The sequence below is a fragment of the Carassius carassius genome, chromosome 3, assembly GCF_963082965.1.
Source record: "Carassius carassius chromosome 3, fCarCar2.1, whole genome shotgun sequence".
Taxonomy (NCBI): Eukaryota; Metazoa; Chordata; class Actinopteri; order Cypriniformes; family Cyprinidae; genus Carassius; species Carassius carassius.
Window position 1 is genome coordinate 35,928,792 of NC_081757.1, and position 19,248 is coordinate 35,948,039.

A 19,248-nucleotide genomic window follows, 5' to 3' on the forward strand; every position below is an offset into this window, starting at 1 on the left:
GACAAAATGGAGTAGCAAAACAGTTATCAGAGGAATGGCCACAGCTCCTAAGTGTCCACTGTGCTGCACATAGGCTAGCTCTAGCCTGTAAGGATGCATCTGAAGAGGTGCCTTACATGGCTACATTTAGAGACCATTTGGAACAGTTACACCTGTACTTCAGAAACAGTGCAAACCGCTCTGCTTCTCTGAAAGCCGCTGCAGAGATTCTCGGTGTGTGTGAGCTGAAAGTGAAGGTAAATAAGTTATGCCTAAAAGAAAATGACATATGAATACTTTACTTGCATTTATATTCATTTTTTAAACTGTTTTTTTTTTCTGTCATTGACTAGCAAGTAAAGGACACACGGTGGCTCTCCCAACATGAAGCAGTAAAAAACCTCCTAAGGAACATAACTGCTGTACTGGGTGCCTTGGCAGACGAAGTAGAGACCCGCAAATGTCCTACTGCTAAGGGACTTTATTCATTCCTTGCCACCTATCGCTTCATTGCCGCCCTTCATCTGCAAGCTGATGTGCTCCCTCACCTGGCACGCCTCTCTAAGCTCTTTCAAAAGGAGGATGTCATGTTCCTGGCAATCAAAGAGCAGGTAATTTAAATAACTCAGCTCAATGTTTTATCTTATTTATTTATTTTTATTTATAGGGTACCACAATTATTCTTTATGCTTAAGTCAATATGCTTATTTTTTCCAGGTACCAGTCACCCTGGCCTTAATAAAGGGCATAAAAGATTCTGGTGGTCATCAACCTGGCTCACACCTGAGTAAGTTGACCCAAAATTTGGAAGACCCTTCAGGACTGGGTGCATTCTGCATCTCTGCTGAACAGGAAAGAGGGAGAAGAGGGGGTAATGCAGGAGACAGACAGCAGTACTGGCAACGATTTCAATCACAGGTTATGATTATGTGGCTTTTGTCTGACTTTATTGATCTAAATTAAATATAGCTGCTGCACAGTTTTATTTATCCTAATAGTTTTCTAACATGTTTCATGTGTTTGATTAGGTGATGGATCCATATTTGGATGGCCTCATTGCCCATCTCGAGAGACGTTTCTGTGAGGTTGGAGTTGTGGCTGCATTTGGAATACTCGGTCCACAAGCAGCTACACTCCCTGATGACACTGCACACACAAAACTGAGGATACTGGTAGAGAAGTTTTGTTCCTGTGTCGATTTTGGAACAGTCCTTGAAGAATGGGCTTCTTTCAAGGAGCAAGTGGTCTCAGGTCCACTTAAGGTAACTTACAAATGTGACATTTTTACATGACATTATCTTGAACACTACACTGTGTTACTGATGTCATTTTGAACCTTTTTTTAGAACAAGACACAGCTGGCAATATTGTCTGAACTGTCTTCAAAATATGAGGAGTTTGGTGCCCTGTACCCAACAATGAGCCTGCTGGCTTCTATTGCTCTGACGGTCCCAGTCAGTAGTGTAAACTGTGAAAGGGACTTTTCAACCATGAACAGGGTAATACAAACTTTTCACAATAGGATTTGCTGCTTTTAGCTATATGTTAAGCTATCACATTTAACAGTTAATGCATTTGCAGGTCAAGACAAACATCCGCAATAGGCTGCAAGGAGACCATCTTGCAGCATGCATGCGGATCTCAATAAATGGGCCAGACATTTCTGACTTCCCATATCAAGAGGCTCTGGAAATGTTCTTCCAGAAGCCCAGAAAGATACACTGCAGTGACAAAAGCTGCACACTTTGTGGATAAATTACATAAAAATAAATCTTCCAATTTTTAGTTTAATGTAATTCAAATAATTGTTCAGTTAATATATTCACTGCTGCCATTAAAAGAAACAAATGAACACCATGATTCCTTTAAGTGTTTGATTTCCAACCCCCCCCCCCGCTCCCCCCCCCCCCCCGCTCCCGCTCCCCGCTCCCCCCCCCCAAAGCTGTAAACCTAGGGGAAACACTGGTGAAGGTTACCCTACCTAAGGTTTCCCTCATCAAATTTTTTTTTTTTTTTCTGAAAGGGCAGTAAAGGGGCAAGAGCAGTCCCTGGGTGTTTCAGCATGAAACACAGGCAGCGATAACCAGTCTCCTCTCAGTATCAGACCTCCAGATGAAAAGCAATCTAAGCAAAAAAGCTTCACTCTTCACAAAATACAGTACAGCAAAGAACCAAAACATGTCAGTTATCAAAGGTGTAAATTGCTGTTTTTGACATGTTCATTACAATCTACATAATAAAAATAAAATCTAAAAATTAGCTGCCTTTATTTGATTGACCGTGAAGACTAAAAGTGAAGAATTTTGAAAAGTGAATAAATTTGCATATATTGACAGTTTTAGTAGTTGAAATACTGACAGTTCAAATGTGTCTCTAAATGTATGTATTGTTATGGAGCAAAATACTGCTCCATGGATCAAAGAGCGACCAATTCAGCCATCCAAAGCAAGTGGGTGTTATTTTAGAAACTGTTCTAAATAATATAAATTCAGAACTTCGGTCTCAAAATTGTTTCTCTCTATGAAAAGTTCTTCAATTTTTAATTAACTATGTGTAACAATACTGCCAGCGTGTCATTCTAACAATGTAATTTCCAAATGACATTTTTTTTTTGTTATATAATTTTATAATACCTGTACTATAGCATTGTAAAAAAAAGTAAACATTTCTTAGAAAAGAATAAATAAAATTGTAAACATTACAAAGATTTTGCATAGAATCTAAATGTATTCACTTAACTCATGAAGATATAATTAAGCAAAAATGAATTGCTATATTAGATTTCACTTTTTTAACATTACTTAGTGTGTAATGTTGCTGTTTCAGCACAAACAGTATCTGCAAAGTTGCAGCGCTTAAAGTTCAGTGCAAATGGAGATATCATCTTTTTAAATTCTGGCATTTTAATGCCTACAAAAACGGCTGGTAAGGGACTACAATGAGCTTCTTCCCAGGTCCCTTACGTCACGAACCCAGATAATACCAAAACCTTCACATAGCAATGAGAAGCATTATACATGGATGAGCGTACAGTTGCTGTGCTGTAATTAAATTGCATTGTGATTGGCTGAAAACCACAAGTACTCGTAGGAAATGTAATGCCCCTTTTCCATAATTGTGACTTTCATCTTTCAAAATAAATGTTAAGACAGTTTATAATGTCCTTAGTTTTACCATCAGTTCAAGCCTGAAAGGGGAACAGAGTGGCGTGACAGACACAGTGATGAAGCTCATATGTGTTTGCAGTACACAACCCATGCACGGTTAAGACAGCTGGTCCCACTGTGTGTCCGTCTCTCTCTCTCTCTCTCACACACACACACACACACACACACACACACACTAGGGATGGACCGAATGAACGGCCATAAATCGGAACCGGACGGTTTTTGGTCTTTTTTCAGCTGATTTTTCCGGAAGTGCGCCCGCGTGCACATACAGTACTACATTGTAATTGTTCACTATGTCATTTGTGTGGAAGTATTTCGAAATCTGTGCGCAGGACATGGGAAGCCGTTCTGCACTGGAAATGCAGAGATTCATGTCTGAGGCACAGATAGCAGGAAGCTATCAGTCGTTGGTGTACTGGAGCACAAATAAGAGTCCCTTTTCTGCGCGCACTAAAGCTGCGCGAGCGTATACTGTACCGGTCCGCGCCCTGAACATGAGTAGACCGTGCAGAGATGTTCAGATCAACTTCTCACGTGCTGGATGAGAAATAAAATGGACTAAACTGTGACAAAACTGAAATGTTTTTTTTTTTTTTTTGTAAATTAGAACTTGCATACACATTTGAAAAGCCAGAAGTAAACGTCAGTTCTGCATTAGGATGATTATTTTTATTTTACCTTAAAATTACACTTGCTGTTGCGCACTGAAAGCAAGTGTTTCATTCATCCAATTAAAACATTTTAGGGTAATAATTCACATCTATATTTTTTTAATTGAGACAATAAGTATTTTTCATTGGCTCAATTAAAAAAAATATAGATATCGGCCAGTTTGCTTGTAAAAAAATCGGTATTGAAATCGCCCATGAAAAATCATAATCGTGCATCCCTAACACACACCAAAACTCTGCATTTGACCAGTCAAAAGTAAATACTTAAACTAATAACAAAACATACTTACAGTAGCTGATTCAGAAGCACCAGATTGTTTGTCAGAATGACCTCCTCTCATAGGTTCACGAAACGGTCATCCATAAAATGCATTGCTGTTCTGTTGTAAGTAATCTTAAAGGTTCCTAAATGCATCCAAAGTGCTTTTGCTTTGGCCTACATACACACAGCATCTCCATGGCTGCTTCAACACTAACTGCGGTTACTGAAACCATGCCTTCTTTCTTTGCGTGAACGTTTGGGCAGCATTACGCAAATATTTCCACATAGTGACGTAGACATGTGGGGGTGTGTTTGAATGAGCCATTTTAGGAGGTGTGGCAGAGTCTTAACTTTGATAAAGAACATCTCTTTGGATTTGAGACTTTAGCCTTTGCCACTTTACAGATCTTCTTCATGCACCAAGAGCTTGTAACACTCCAAAGAGAAAGGAAAAGTTTAAATAGCATCATATGACCCCTTTAAAGCTTTAATCAGAATAAAACCGTATATTAAAAGCTAACAGAAGCAGTAGCATTCACAAACAATAGCATATCTAAAAGTATGAGACAACAACAAACAAACATACCATTAAAAGCCATGCTTGCACAGGTTCTGTGCGATCCTGCTATCGTATCGGGCTCAAATTGATAAGCAATATAGAGGATGTTATTGTTTACGATACAACTGGAGCACATTCTGAGCTTGAGGGGTAGGATGCTCAGACCAAGCAGCAACCTTCCGCTCCCTCTCTTGAAACCAACAAGGAAGTGACTAAAACAGCAATTCATCGACTGGCCGCTGGAGGCTGGCCCCAAAAGGGAGTCAATTCCATAGACTCCCCATGTTAAAATGCCCAACTTTACAGCAGATAATAACGTTTACAGCCTGGTACAAAAAAATTATTTTGGTCTATATAGCTAATTTTGCTCTTCATGACAACTGTGAGGGGGTGAATTTTTTAATGACTCATCCATTTAAATTATATTAAGCCTTGAAGTTCTGCATAATTAAAGCATTGCCACTTGAGTGACAGGTGGGGTTAATTGTTTTAATGTCAATCATACAGGTGCATCTCAATAAATCAGAATGTCGTGGAAAAGTTAATTTATTTCAGTAATTCAACTCAAATTGTGAAACTTGTGTATTAAAAAAAAGTCTTTGGTTCTTTCAATTGAGATGATTTTGGCACACATTTAACAAAAACCCACTAATTCAATATCTCAACTAATTAGAATATGTTGACATGCCAATCAGCTAATCAACTCAAAACACCTGCAATGGTTTCCTGAGGCTTCAAAATGGTCTTTCAGTTTGGTTCACTAGGCTACACAATCATGGGGAAGACTGCTGATCTGACAGTTGTCCAGAAGGAAGGTAAGCCACAAACATTCATTGCCAAAGAAGTTGGCTGTTCACAGAGTGCTGTATCCAAGCATGTTAACAGAAAGTTGAGTGGAAGGAAAAAGTGTGGAAGAAAAAAATGCACAAAAAAAACGAGAGAACCGCAGCCTTATGAGGACTGTCCAGCAAAATTGATTCAAGAATTTGAGTGAACTTCACAAAGAATGGACTGAGGCTGCATGGGGTCAAGGCATACAGACGTGTCAAGGAATTTGGCTACAGTTGTCGTATTCCTCTTGTTAAGTTCTGAACCACAGACAACGTTAGAGACGTCTTACCTGGGCTAAGGAGAAGATGAACTGTACTGTTGCCCAGTGGTCCAAAGTCCTCTTTTCAGATGAGAGCAGGTTTTGTATTTCATTTGGAAACCAAGGTCCTAGAGAGTCTGGAGGTCCAGACTCCATGCCACGCTGAACTGAGGCAGTAATTAAAGGTACAGTTTGTAGGACCTGCCACTAGAGGGCGCACTATTAAAACAATAACAATCGCGTGTTTTGATGACGCTAAGAAGGAGTGTGGGAGGATGGGATTTGTTGTCTTCTACCCAAACGCTGACGGCCATCAAATCAGACGGAAACATAAATTATGGAATTAACGCAAGTTCAACGATTTGCGCGAGTAGATTACATACAAAGTCAATGCAAAGACGCGATCAGACTATGGATCAGACGCGTCCTCGCGCGGGTCTAGAGACGCATTCCCCGGTGTTTGGCGTGCATGCCCCATTATACTAATCTTGTTGATCGTTAAAATAGCATACGTTTTCTGTAAAGATACGAATCAAAACAACTCACATGTCGAGTAATACACAAGCGAGATCGGCATCTCTTTCTAGTTGAAGTTTGTCGCGAAGCTACTTCTGCATTTGTCCACAACACTGTTGTCATGTGGTTTCTATGTCCGATACAGTAGGTGACGGTATGCACCTGATAAGCCATGGTTGCAATCTGCCATAAAACTAAGAAGAAGAAGAACTAACTTCATTGAAAGGCGTTGAAAAGTGCCCGTGTCACTGTTTAGAATGGGAATTTTCTCATGATTTACAAGTAGTTGAAAACATTAGAGATATTGTTAGTAATCAGCTGGACAAAATATATAACACTAGCCTAGTGGTTTTTGGAAATTTTACTGCAAATATCTTACAAATTGTACCTTTAAAGCAAAAGTAACCTTTACTTCATATTGAGTACATGTACAGTAAATTAATATACTTTCCAGAAGGCCAACAATTCACTAAAAATGTTTTTTTTTTTCATTGGTCTTATGAAGTTTTCTAATTTGGTGAGATGATGAGAGTTTTTGTTGAATGTGAGCCAAAACAGGGGCGTAGCCATCTTTTCAGAAGTGAGGGGGACAGAAATTACACACACACACATACATATATATATATATATATATATATATATATATATATATATATATAAATAACATTACAATATAACGTTTCTATCTATATAGCCTACCAGTCAACAGTTTTTGAACAGTAAGATTTTTTTATGTTTTTAAAGAAGTCTCTTCTGCTCACCAAGCCTGCATTTATTTGAAATATTTTTACTATTAAAATTAAAAAAATAATAAAATGTAATTTATTCCTGTGATTTAAAGCTGAATTTTCAGCATCACAACTCCAGTATTCAGTGTAACATCCTTCAGAAATCATTCTCATATGCTGATTTGCTGATTATCAATATTTTAAACAGATGACCACATTTTTTTCAGCATTCTTTGATGAATAGAAGGATCCAAAGATTAGCATTTATGTGAAATAAAAAGCTTTCCCAACATTATACACTATTCCATTCAAAAGCTTAGAGTCAGTATAATTTTTTTTTTCTCGTTGTTGTTTTTTAGCAAGGATGATAAAGGCATCATTTTACAAAATATTTATATTTCAGATAAATCTTCTGAACTTTCTATTCATCAAAGAAACCTTAAAAACATTATCATAGTTATCAAGTTATCATAACATTATCAAGTTTTTTTTTTTGTTTTTTAGCAGAATATCAGAATTTGTGTGACTGGAGTAATGATGCAAAAAAAAAATCAGCTTTGAAATCTCAATAAATTACATTTTGAAATATGTTAAAATAGAAAAGTTATTTTAAATAGGCTAGTAAAAATATTTCAAAATTTTACTGTTTTGCTGTACTTTATCAAATAAATGCAGGCTTGGTGAACAGAAGATACATCTTTATAAAACATTAACAAGCTTACTGTTCATAAACTTCTGACTGGTAGGATACTATAGGCAACTTTAATTTTTTCTCTAATTTCTAGCTTTTAATTGGCTTAGAAATCTATAACCGCTAGATATTTGTTTATATACTACAAAAAATTTTTTTATCACATAATAAGGCAGAATAGTTTTTATACTGTAATAATAGCATTTTTCATATACTTTATTTATCACCTGCTGGAGATGACTTGAAAAAAACATTTTGTCGCAATCGTGTCTGTTTTTCTCATAGACTGTATAAAAGGTTTTTCTGTGAAAACAACTGTTGAAGTTTAGCGCCCTGTGATGTACGTCTCGCCTTCTAGGTCCAAATAAAACATCAGGTCATGCGCAAACTATCCTGTCTTTTTTAGTTTAAATTTTAATTTATTCACACCAGCTCTTGAAAACCTCTATACGAACACACTTGACCGAAAAAGTGCGGGGGACGAATTTCCGTGTTATCAAAAGTGGGGGGGACACGTCCCCCGCGTAATCTACGCCCCTGAGCCAAAATCATCACAATTAAAAGAACCAAAGACTTAAACTACTTCAGTCTGTGTGCATTGAATTTATTAAATACACGAGTTTCACAATTTGAGTTGAATTACTGAAATAAATGAACTTTTCCACAACATTCTAATTTATTAAATGCAACTGTATTTCTGGTTCTTAAAAAACGTACGCTTTTTTGAGTTACTCATGTTACCAACAAGTTTTACAGTGTCCCAGGATAAATTCATTTTACAAACAAAATAACCAAATATCTACCATTTGAATTACAGTAACCCTAACTGTGCTCCCACTCAACTGACACAAATTAAAATGTATGCTACATAAGATCAGTCGATATATCAAACTCGGTTCAGATTGATTCAGTCCTATTTGCGATTCGGTTCCAATGAGTCTTTCCAAAGAACCGAAATAGACATCACTATGAATTATCTCTTGCAGCTTTCTCGCTTTGTTTTCTCCTGCGCAGCGCACAGATGGGAAGTGAAACTTAAAAAAACCCAAATGACGGATTTTATTATTCAATTTAATTTTTTAGAAATTGGTAAGTTCATAAAATACATGAACAAATTAAAAGATGCAGATGTCGCGCATCCTTTTTATGTCCAGAGGCTGACAAAGAAACATGATGTGGGAGTCGTGCAAGCACAAAGCGATGCGAACAGTACTTCTATCTTAAAAGACTGACATTACAAAATTAATCTTCAATAAAATAATAACACGCATACCGAAAGCGTGTGTGGTTAGGCAGGATTTAATCTTATATAAAACAATGTTGTCTAAAATAATTTTGCCTCTACAACAGAGACAGTAAATGGAAATTAAAGAAATGCCACTGTCTATACTCACGTATGGGCGCAGCTTGCGATGCTGACAGGTTTGTGGTACACCTCCAGACAGATGGGACAGGAGAACTGGCTCTCCAGGCTCTCCCCAGGTGCGGCTGCTGCGGCTCCATTTTGCTGCTGATGCTGCCTTAGCTGAGCAGCAGACACAAAACTGCGGAACATCGCCATCATGAACACGGAACGCAGGATGAACCACTAATACTGCCGATGCAAAAGGGATTCCGTGGTTTTAACGAATGTCTCGCAGGGAAAATGTGATTTACACGGCATTAAATACCGCATCTGCGATCTCCAACAGTGTTATCCAAGGACGACACGCCGTTGTTCAAAAGAAGTAAACATTACATGGTAGCTTTAACAGAACGGTCTCGATCCGATTAGACCAACAAAATGATGGGAGTTGTAGTTTTTACTGCGATTATTTACAGCGAGAGACCGTTTAACAGAACTACATATCCCAGATTTGGTATTCCTAACAATTCCATGGAGCATCGATAGATGGCGTCAACACGAATGTAGCGAATGTGTCAATAACAATAATAATATGAAAAAATAATAAGAGTGAATATTATTTTATATGATAAAAGTGATAAAATTCAAATATTTTGAACATTTATTTTTGACTGAAAACTCTTTAATATTCGTTAAAGTCAGACGATGCATATTGTAATTTACAGCTTAAAATAGCATTAAACATACAAATAAATTATAACAACAATACGTATTTTTTATATTTTATATTTGAATGATATAGGAATTTCATACGAATGAAATACCAGTTTAATTGTCAATAAACAAAATAAATAATTTTACAAAATTCAGAATATAAAAAAATACATAAAAAGCTTAAAAAAATAAAACGTTTTTTTGTGTGTATGGTAAAACACAGGGGGGAAAAAAATAATACATTAAGAAAACAGATCACATTAATGTCAGACGATTTGAAAATTAAACGCTGATGTAATCAAACAAAGCATACATATGGGCGTGGTCACGGCACGTCATCATAAGTGGTCAGGAAAATACAGTACTGTACACACGTGAAAACAACCGTACGCCGCGATTCCCTTGAATAAGTATTGAGAGAATTACACACTTCTGAACTGGTAGAAGAAAAGCATCGTATGATTGGACTCGTTTTGTCTCTTAGTTTGTGAATGTGAAGCGGTCATGTGTCAAGTTGAAGAAGACTATAATGGTCTGGAGCGTAACCAGGAGAAGATACCCGTGCCGACGTAAGATGTGTAACAACAAATAATTAATAATGGTTTTACAATGTTTTGGACCTCTATGGTGATTATAGTACACTTATATCGTTGCGAATATGACTCCATAATTGTTCCAGCACCACAGTACTCTGTTGTAAACACAATGTGTTTAGTGTACTATGGTGCGATGTCAATACTTTGTCATGTTCTTGCACATTAACATGGTACTAAAATAACATTATAGCACTACAGTGATTCATATTTATTGTTAGTTCTTATTGACAAATTGAACAAACTCTAATATGTGTGACATGTTTAGGTTTAACAGGAAGTGTGTGAAATGTAAGGAGGGTACTGCTGTGCTCATCATTCGGGTCAATGATGCATTTTGCCGGTAGGCGATTCATTAATCTTCTCAATGTGTCACTTACACTTAATTATGTGATTCAGCCTTATCAAAAACTTTATATATCTGTTTGCTAGGTCCTGCTTTAAGGAGTACTTCATTCACAAGTTTCGGGCCATGCTGGGAAAGAATCGTGTCATCTTTCCTCAGGAGAAGGTAAATGTATATATACTCGGGGTCCAAAAACCAGTCAGTATCTGGTGTGACCACAATTTGTCCCACGCAGTGCAACACATCTCCTTCACATAGAGTTGATCAGGTTGTTGATTGTGGCCTGTTGAATGTTGGTCCACTCCTCTTCGATGGCTGTGTGAAGTTGCTGGATATTGGCAGGATCTGGAACACTCTGTCGTATACGCTGATCCAGGGCATCCCAAACATGCTCAATGGGTGAAATGTCTGGTGAGTATGCTGGCCATGCAAGAACTGGGATGTTTTGGTCATGGATGAATGGCACAACAGTGGCCCTTCAGGATCTCGTCACGGTATATCTGTGTATTCAAAATGCCATCAATAAAATTCACCCGTGTTTGTTGTCCATAACATATGCCTGCCATACCATAACCCCAAGACCACCATGGGCCACTCGATCCACAACGTTAACATTAGCAAACCGCTCAACCACACAACGCCATACACACTCTGCCATCTGCCCTGTACAGTGAAAACCAGGATTCATCCATGAAGAGAACACCTCTCCAAAGTGCCAAACGCCATCAAATGTGAGCATTTGCCCACTCAAGTCGGTTACGACGACAAACTGCAGTCAGGTTGAGACCCCGATGAGGACGACGAGCTTGCAGATGAGCTTCCCTGAGATGGTTTCTGAGAGTTTGTGCAGTAACTCTTTGGTTATGCAAACTGATTGTTGCAGCAGCTGTCCGAGTGGCTGGTCTCAGATGATTTTGGAGGTGAAGATGCTGGATGTGGAGGACCTGGGCTCGTGTGGTTACACGTGGTCTGCGTTTGTGAGGCCGGTTGGATGTACTGCCAAATTCTCTGAAATGCCTTTGGAGACAGCTTATGGTAGAGAAATGAACATTCAATTCATGGGCAACAGCTCTGGTGGACATTCCTACAGTCAGCATGCCAGTTGCAATCAGGGAATTATTAATAAATAAACTTTTTTTTTTTTTTTCTAGTCATGTTCTGCTCCAAAATATTTGGATTTAGTTTGGAGCTGCAGCAATGTTTAGTTTATTTTCAAAGAATCAGTTCTTGGTTCATAAAATGGCCGAATAACTCCCTAGCAAAATCATTCAAATCAAGAGAATTTAAAAAAATCCTTATCCAGTAATGACTGAAAAAGACATGGATAGATCAGTGAGAATTCATTGGCCAAAGAGTGAGAAACCTGTTAATTGAATTATTTTTATTGACATTGTTATATTGTACCAAAAATTTGAGATCAAATCACCATGACAGGAATATTAACTTTTTTTTTTTTGGTGCCCAAATTGTAATTACTAAAAGTTTCTAATAAGCCTGGGAGGAGACAAAGTGATGATGATTAAGAATAAGCAGGGCTTATTGAATAATCTTCATCTGAAATTCATCTTTACTTCATCTAGACCTTGTCCAAACTTCGTCTGAACTGGACTTGTCTATCCAGCACTAATGTAAAAAGCTTATCATAATAATATTGATTTTACAATAATTAAATGCCTCAACCGTACCAAAAATTTCAGGAACACTTAATAAGTAATCTAAAATATAATAAAAATGATATAAATGTTTAAATAATTAGTGACATAAGTGTTTGAATTAATAAAGAAAGCATAAAGAACATAAAACACAACACATGGTTTCTCTGGATGCTGCATTCCTTCGATCCTTCAACATCTACACTGCTAGACTGCTCATCTGCACAGTTTCAGCTGAACTCAAATGAACTGTTGCTTCACTGACCTTCTCACTAATTGCTCTTCTTAGGTTCTTCTTGCTGTTTCTGGTGGCGCAGCCTCTTGCTCGATGCTCTCGCAAGTTCAAGAGGTAAAAACACCATGTTACTCTAGGCATTTTTATCAAACAAAACGGGCCAAAGTGTGTGAGGAACATTTGGCTTGTTTGCTGATGATTCAAAGTGGTCTACCAGCTCTAACCAGCCAATTAAAACATGTCACCATTTAAGGCTTGGTTCCAGTCGTCTTTATTTCTCTAGTTCATTACAGTTCATTTTTAGGAGAACTGGACCGTGCTTTGTTTCTCCCAAGATTAATATATATAATTTTTTTTTTAATTGACACTATCAGATGAGAACAAGATTAGAACTGAATTAAGCTAGATAATGACACTTTCTCTCGAACGTCAGCATTGTTATTGAACTGAATTTAACTAAAAAATGAAAGTTTCCTTTTGTAGCGCAGCTTATAGCTGATTTTATTGCATAACTGATGAATATTGACGCCGTTATTGAACTGAACTGAATTTACCTGAGCTGAATAATGATCCTGTTGTCTTCTGAAATTGAATTTGTTTCATGAAATGAACACTGTCAGTTGCTGTGAAGCTGCTTTGACACAATCCGTGTTGTTAAAAGCACAGTATGAATAAATCTGACTTCCTGCTTTCTTTTTTCAGGGGCTGAGTCGGGAGGCTCCCAAAAAGTTACGATTTGTGCCTGGAATCCTACACATTGACGGTAAATCTCTTCGGATTGGACAAATAGGACATTATTCCTGTTTCTCAAATTTATGCTTTAGCATTGAACGTTTGTGTATGGTATTTATTAGATGGCGGAGCTTGTGGCCGGAGTGCAGAGGAGCGGCAGAGGTCTAATGCTCTGCTGAAGAGCATCTTCACAGACACTGGCTTCCCTTACTTTATAGTTTCTCTAGAGCAGGTAAACCGACCCAATGCATTACATGATTAGTCCACATCTTAAATGACATGAATCTCTTTAGCTTTAGTACAGAGTGAGACTCTGACTGGAGGAATGCCTCGCTCTCGACTGTGTTTTAGGTTTTCAGTCTGCCTAGCTCTGTACTGGTGCCTGGCACATCTGATCCAGACCCGTCCAATCCAGGCTATAAACAAGCCGTGGATCAGTACATCAAAGAGAAACAGACACTCACAGAAGAGAATGTAGCCAGTGCTGTGGCTCAGCTCAGTTTAGAAGACTCTCCCGAACACAAGCTGGCGTTAGAGAGGCTGTTCTCATCTCTGAAGACACTCACCGCCAAAGAGGATATGCTACAGACCTTAAGGTGAGTTTTCAGCAAAAAACAAAAAGGTGCGTTTGAAGAGCCAAGCACAAGATGATTTATTAGCACTTTCTGTTTTACTCATTTATTTTTTCATATAATGACAATGGCTCGGCTGAGTCACCTTCTCCAAGCTTTTTGTGGTACTTTCCTGATGCTTTCTTTGCATCATGCACTCCTTCACCCCTCCTGTCTCTGATCACTTCTGTGGGACATTAGACTGATCCATCAGTGAAGAAGTGATCTCTGAAATCTGTTTGAGTGTTGAATCAGACAATCAGTCTCTCGTGAGTGCTGGAGTGATTAGCGACATTTGCCTTCACAATGAATGTCACTCAGTACATTCTCTCAAGCTTTTTTATCGCCTGTAACTAACAGTTAAGAAGACAGTATGTGGAGGATATTGCTGTAATGTGTCCTTTTAATATTACGCTCTTTAACTGAAGTGATCTAGAAGAGATGTGTCTGGCTTATCCACGGTGAACTGGGTATTCATTCAAAGTGATTGTAGTGAAAGTTAAGCAGCTGTTTAAACTGTAATGATGTCTTTATCCACTTTTTATTTAGACAGTTTAGTCTATTTGGGCCATGCCAGTTGGTTGGTTTCCTTACCTTTTTTCTCTCTCTTTTTCTGTATGACAGCATTAAGAGATTTTAGACTTGTCTGGTTTAACCTTGTTAGAAAAAGATTAGTTTTTACAAAATCAACCTGCTTGCATCCTTAAGCATGTTGACGGAAGTCGCTATGTGGGAATTTACATTTTAGAACAAGGCTTTGCAAACTTTTTTGTTTTTTCTTTTTTTGTGTCAGCCAAATCCTTTGATCTAAAATACATATTTGAAATTACCCCCTGATATTTGTTTTATATTTTAATACTTTAACAACACCTTCACAAATCTGTAATGCTGGTGATTTCTTATGAAGTTTATTTATTTAAAGTATTTAATCTTTATTTTGATTGAGTAAATCATTTTAAAAACATTGTAATTTAAAAAAAAAAATGTTTTCATAATTTTTTTTTTACCTTATCATTTCATGAACCCCCTGTATTTCCTTGTTTTAGAATATTTCCCCATAAAATATGGAAGAAAATGGTCAGTTATTTGGTTTGGTGGTCATCAGTGTTGTAATGTTTAGTATCACGAATATACTATTATAGTTTTGTTAATAATTTGTTAAAGTTTTGTTAAATGATTCTATTTGTACATTATTTAATTTTTTATTTTAGTTAAAAGTTTTAGCAATTGTGATGTGTACTTTCGTCTTTTTAAATTAATTTATTTTATTATTTAAAAAATATCTATTATTAAAATTTATAGTTATACCTTTTTTCTTTTTTTCGCTATGCTTTAATTTAAACAAAATTAGAAAATATTTTTATGTATATTTTATATTTCAGTTAATGTTTAAGTAATACAAATATTTTAGTTGCGATAATTTAACACTTAAGTTTTAGCTTTAGTTAACTATAATAGCATTATGACTGTAGAATGCCATTAATTGACCCCAAACGTGTTGGAACATCTCTGAACCAATCATAATCCAGAATTTAGCAATGCCCTGCTATAAAGAGTTCAGTTTGTAAATGTTTATTGGTGCAGGCTGCACCTGATTCTGCACATTGCCCGTGAGAACGGTTACTCGAAGGTCATGATGGGAGACAGCTGCTCACGACTGGCCGTCAAACTGCTCAGTAATATCGCTCTGGGTCGCGGAGCAGCACTGGCTTCAGATACGGTGAGGAAAGTTTGTTCTGTGCTGTCATACGATTAACACAAGCCCAAATGTTTCTTATATCAACATGAAGCTGTTTTGTAGGGTTTCTCGGATGCTCGGTATGGGGATGTGGTGATAGTGCGGCCAATGAGGGACTATTCATCCAAAGAGATCGCCTTCTACAGCAGAATGTTTCATGTGCCCTCAGTTTTTATCTCAGGACTGGATACCAAGGTGAGAGTCTGTCAATACACTTTCAGTCTTGTATATCTCTCCTGCTACTTCAAGCTTAGGTGAGGATTCATGAATGAATGCTCTCTGCCCAAACAGCTGTATTTAGTTAGTGTTAGAGTTAGATTTTACCAGCTAATGCCATCGCAAATTCTCATCATGAGTTATTCGAAGTAGATTTGAAACTTTGTTATCTGAAACAACAGCTCTGATTCCATCACGATGATTCGGAACTGTAAACTTTCATTTCAGACCCATGATAAAGCCAGCATCCAGCGACTGACGGAGAGTTTCGTCACCAACCTACAGTCTGACTTCCCCTCCACCGTTAGCACTATCTACAGGTCATTGATCTGAAAACAATGGCTCTGACCCAGAATTCAGTTGGTGTCCTCTGATAATTGTCTGACTTGTCCTAATGATTTTTTTCTCCAGAACTAGTGAGAAACTTCATACGGTAATGCCTCCTCAAAGTCAAACGGCTGAACCTGCCTCTAAGTGCCTGCTTTGTCTCTGTACTCTCGACACTAAAGAAAGTAGGTTATACACCTAACAAAGGTCATGTTAATGTTGCACGTTGACATGGTCCTCAATTCCTTATTCCTAAAGCTGAGATTGACCGATAATCCTTTTTACCATTTTATATATGTATTACGGATATTTCCTTAATGCGTTGCATTTTATTGCATCCAAGGATAAATGGATCATACAAACTTACTGAGTCACATAATGGAAATCAAATCTGTCAGAGGAACCGCAGTGAGCCCATGGGGTCACATAGTGGAAGTCCGTTCCATCAAAGTCTCAAACACTTAACATTAATGAAATAAAAGTGCCTTGGATGAGTGCATGTAGGAAATAATTGAATTCTCTCTCTCTTGCCTGTGCTCATTTGTCTCGTAAAGCTCCCGTTTTACATCATTTAGTTACATGCAAGCTCTGTGGAAATAAATGATTAACTTGTGCAGATCGCACTACAGAGTAAGTGCATAAAATTCATGCGGTAAAATACTCATTAATACACAATGCATTTTAAAAACTTGTCAGGCGAAAGTAAGAGCATTGATGAGATGTGGGTGTCATTCGCTGCCAGATAGGCTGCAGGCACACTACTGACTGCGAAAGACTTAAAATAGTGCTGTCAGCAGTTATTTCATCATTTAACCAACACAAGCATAACAATTCTAGCAGCATTCCATTTCAAATGTACTTACTGTATTGTTACTTTACTGTCGTTGTGTAATTATTCCAGTGAACTAGTTGCCTTTACTCCTACCATTTTAAAGTCTAGTTTAAAACAGATTATTACATTCATGCAAAAAAGCTACCATGTTCCAAAAACAAGCTTGACAAGCTTTTTGTTTCTTTGCTTGCAGATAAAGCTTCTGCCTTCCATGCTACTTTGGTATCTGAGCAGCTGTCCCAGTTTAAACGTCAGGACCCGTCTGTAGATGCACCAGAGCAGTGCTGCACAGAGGGTCAGGGTTGTGGGAGTGGAGACTGCTGTTCCTCAAACAGGCAAGTTTTGTCCTCTTTTTGAAGTTTTAGCCTAAGTCGAGTCAGTACTTGGAATGTATTTGATTTGCCTCTTTTTAAAATGTTTCTGAATTGTATTTCAGGTTGCCTTCACATCAGGACTTAAAGACACTCTTGTGTTACAGCTGTAGTCTCACCATCAAGGACATGGTGAGTTTGAGAAAAGCTCAGCACTCATGTGTCCAATCCTTACTTGTATTGCATTCATCCAATTCATTTTGGTATGTGGTAATGACATGGCATCACAGCAGTATTCAGCAGTTTCACATGCAATGTCATAGAAAACAGTATTTTCCATTTATTTTTATAATTACTGTAATATTCCAATTTGAGATTATGAGCTTATATCAATTTAGAGACTATATGGAATATTTGTACTTCAAAAATGTGTTGCATAATAGGACTATGTCCATGAATATACATTATTTTAGGGAAATAATTGTCAACTGTCCTTATACATATGTATCAGTAATGTTAATAATATGAGCTTACTGTCTCCTACAGGTAGCAACAAACACTCTTCCACCTTACATCACAACGGAGGCAGAAAAACGACAGAAAAGGTGGGAAATGCTGCTCCATAAACTAAACTTATAAATAAAAATAAATGCCATTTACTCACCCTTTCCAAACCAGAATGATTTTCCTGCTTGTATGGAACACAAACAAAGGTAGCAGAATATCTGGATGCTTTTCCATACACTAAAAGCAAATGAGGATTTGGAACTGTCAAGTTTAAAAAATAATAATAAGTAAAGCACCATAAAAGTTGTCCAGATGAATCATATGCTATATATGTCTTTCGATGCCATATACAATATGTGAGGAAGCTAAAGATAAATGAACTGCGGTTAATCGTCCCTTTTGCCAAAGCTCTATAAAATCATCCACAGTGCGATGTATTCAAACCTTTCACAATGCGATCACAGATTCAAGGGCTGCCTGTGTTAGAGAAATAACACTCAAGACTTCAAATTTCAGTCTGTTGTGACACAAAGAACACAATCACTTTGTCTGAATTTAGCTAAATAATGATTGTCTTCTGTAAAACTAATTTAACTTATTTCATAACTGATGAACTTTGCAAAATTGACACTATTTAACTTGTCAACGTTGAACTGAACAATGACACGGTTTGCTTCTGTAGAGCTGCTGAAATTCTTTTATAATCGATGAACTGCGCACCATTGACTCTAGCAGTCATTGTCCTGTTTATTACTGTGAGGTGATTTTGAAACACCCTTCTGCTAAATATCACTGGAGTTGTAGCTTTTTGTTGAGGTTGTACATGTTCTGTATATATGAGACTTACCGGTTTCTTTCCACAGATCACGGATGAAGATGGAAATCAGGGAGTACCTTTTGGAGGACGATGAGGAAGATGGAGACTAGCAGATATTTGGTTTAGATAAAGTGATTAACAGCTTTCTGTAGAAGACCGTATCTGTGCTAGCCTTGCTAATGCATGCTTTCACCCGATTCAAAACCAAATCATAAAAGTATTCCATAGTTTTTATTTCATTTGCAAGTCAATAAAAAAAGTCATTTGTGAATATGCCTGCCGAAATTTAAATGAATATAACCGTGTCTACATTTAGTAATAATTCAAACATCACACAATCATTAATACAGTAATTTATTTGTGCAGAAGACATTTTTGATTTCTTAATTTAGCAAACTACTAGAGGGCAAGGAATTTTTTTACAGGCTCACATTTGATTTCTGAAGAAAAAAAGCAAAGAGTACTTGTATGTACCCTTTGCCCAACCATACAGTGGAAATGATTATTCCAGCCCTTACAGATGAAATTTGGCACACTCATTACACAATGTGTGCACTTAATAACCCTAATTGCTAAGCACAGCATTCCAGCACTTAGAGAATGGAA

General features: G+C 37.3%; 2 protein-coding genes across 2 annotated transcripts in view; one reads left to right on the plus strand and one right to left on the minus strand.

Annotated features, from left to right (window-relative positions):
* The window catches only part of LOC132125720 (E3 ubiquitin-protein ligase RNF166), a 74,888-nt gene extending 65,442 nt beyond the window's left edge, over nucleotides 1-9,446 (minus strand). The window contains exon 1 of the mRNA XM_059537008.1: nucleotides 9,061-9,446. Coding sequence (XP_059392991.1) covers nucleotides 9,061-9,230 — 170 coding nt within the window. The 5' untranslated portion in view covers nucleotides 9,231-9,446. The remainder of the gene's footprint in view (nucleotides 1-9,060) is intronic.
* Nucleotides 9,447-10,055: 609 nt separating this feature from the next.
* Nucleotides 10,056-19,055, plus strand: ctu2 (cytosolic thiouridylase subunit 2 homolog (S. pombe)). Its single transcript, XM_059537005.1, has 15 exons — nucleotides 10,056-10,294; nucleotides 10,587-10,661; nucleotides 10,751-10,829; nucleotides 12,606-12,665; nucleotides 13,254-13,314; nucleotides 13,406-13,515; nucleotides 13,635-13,879; nucleotides 15,479-15,614; nucleotides 15,696-15,827; nucleotides 16,077-16,168; nucleotides 16,260-16,360; nucleotides 17,201-17,342; nucleotides 17,444-17,510; nucleotides 17,865-17,923; nucleotides 18,689-19,055. Exons 1-15 carry the CDS (start codon nucleotides 10,230-10,232, stop codon nucleotides 18,750-18,752), a joined length of 1,488 nt encoding a protein of 495 aa, XP_059392988.1. The 5' UTR covers nucleotides 10,056-10,229; the 3' UTR covers nucleotides 18,753-19,055.
* The last annotated feature ends 193 nt before the right edge of the window (nucleotides 19,056-19,248 follow it).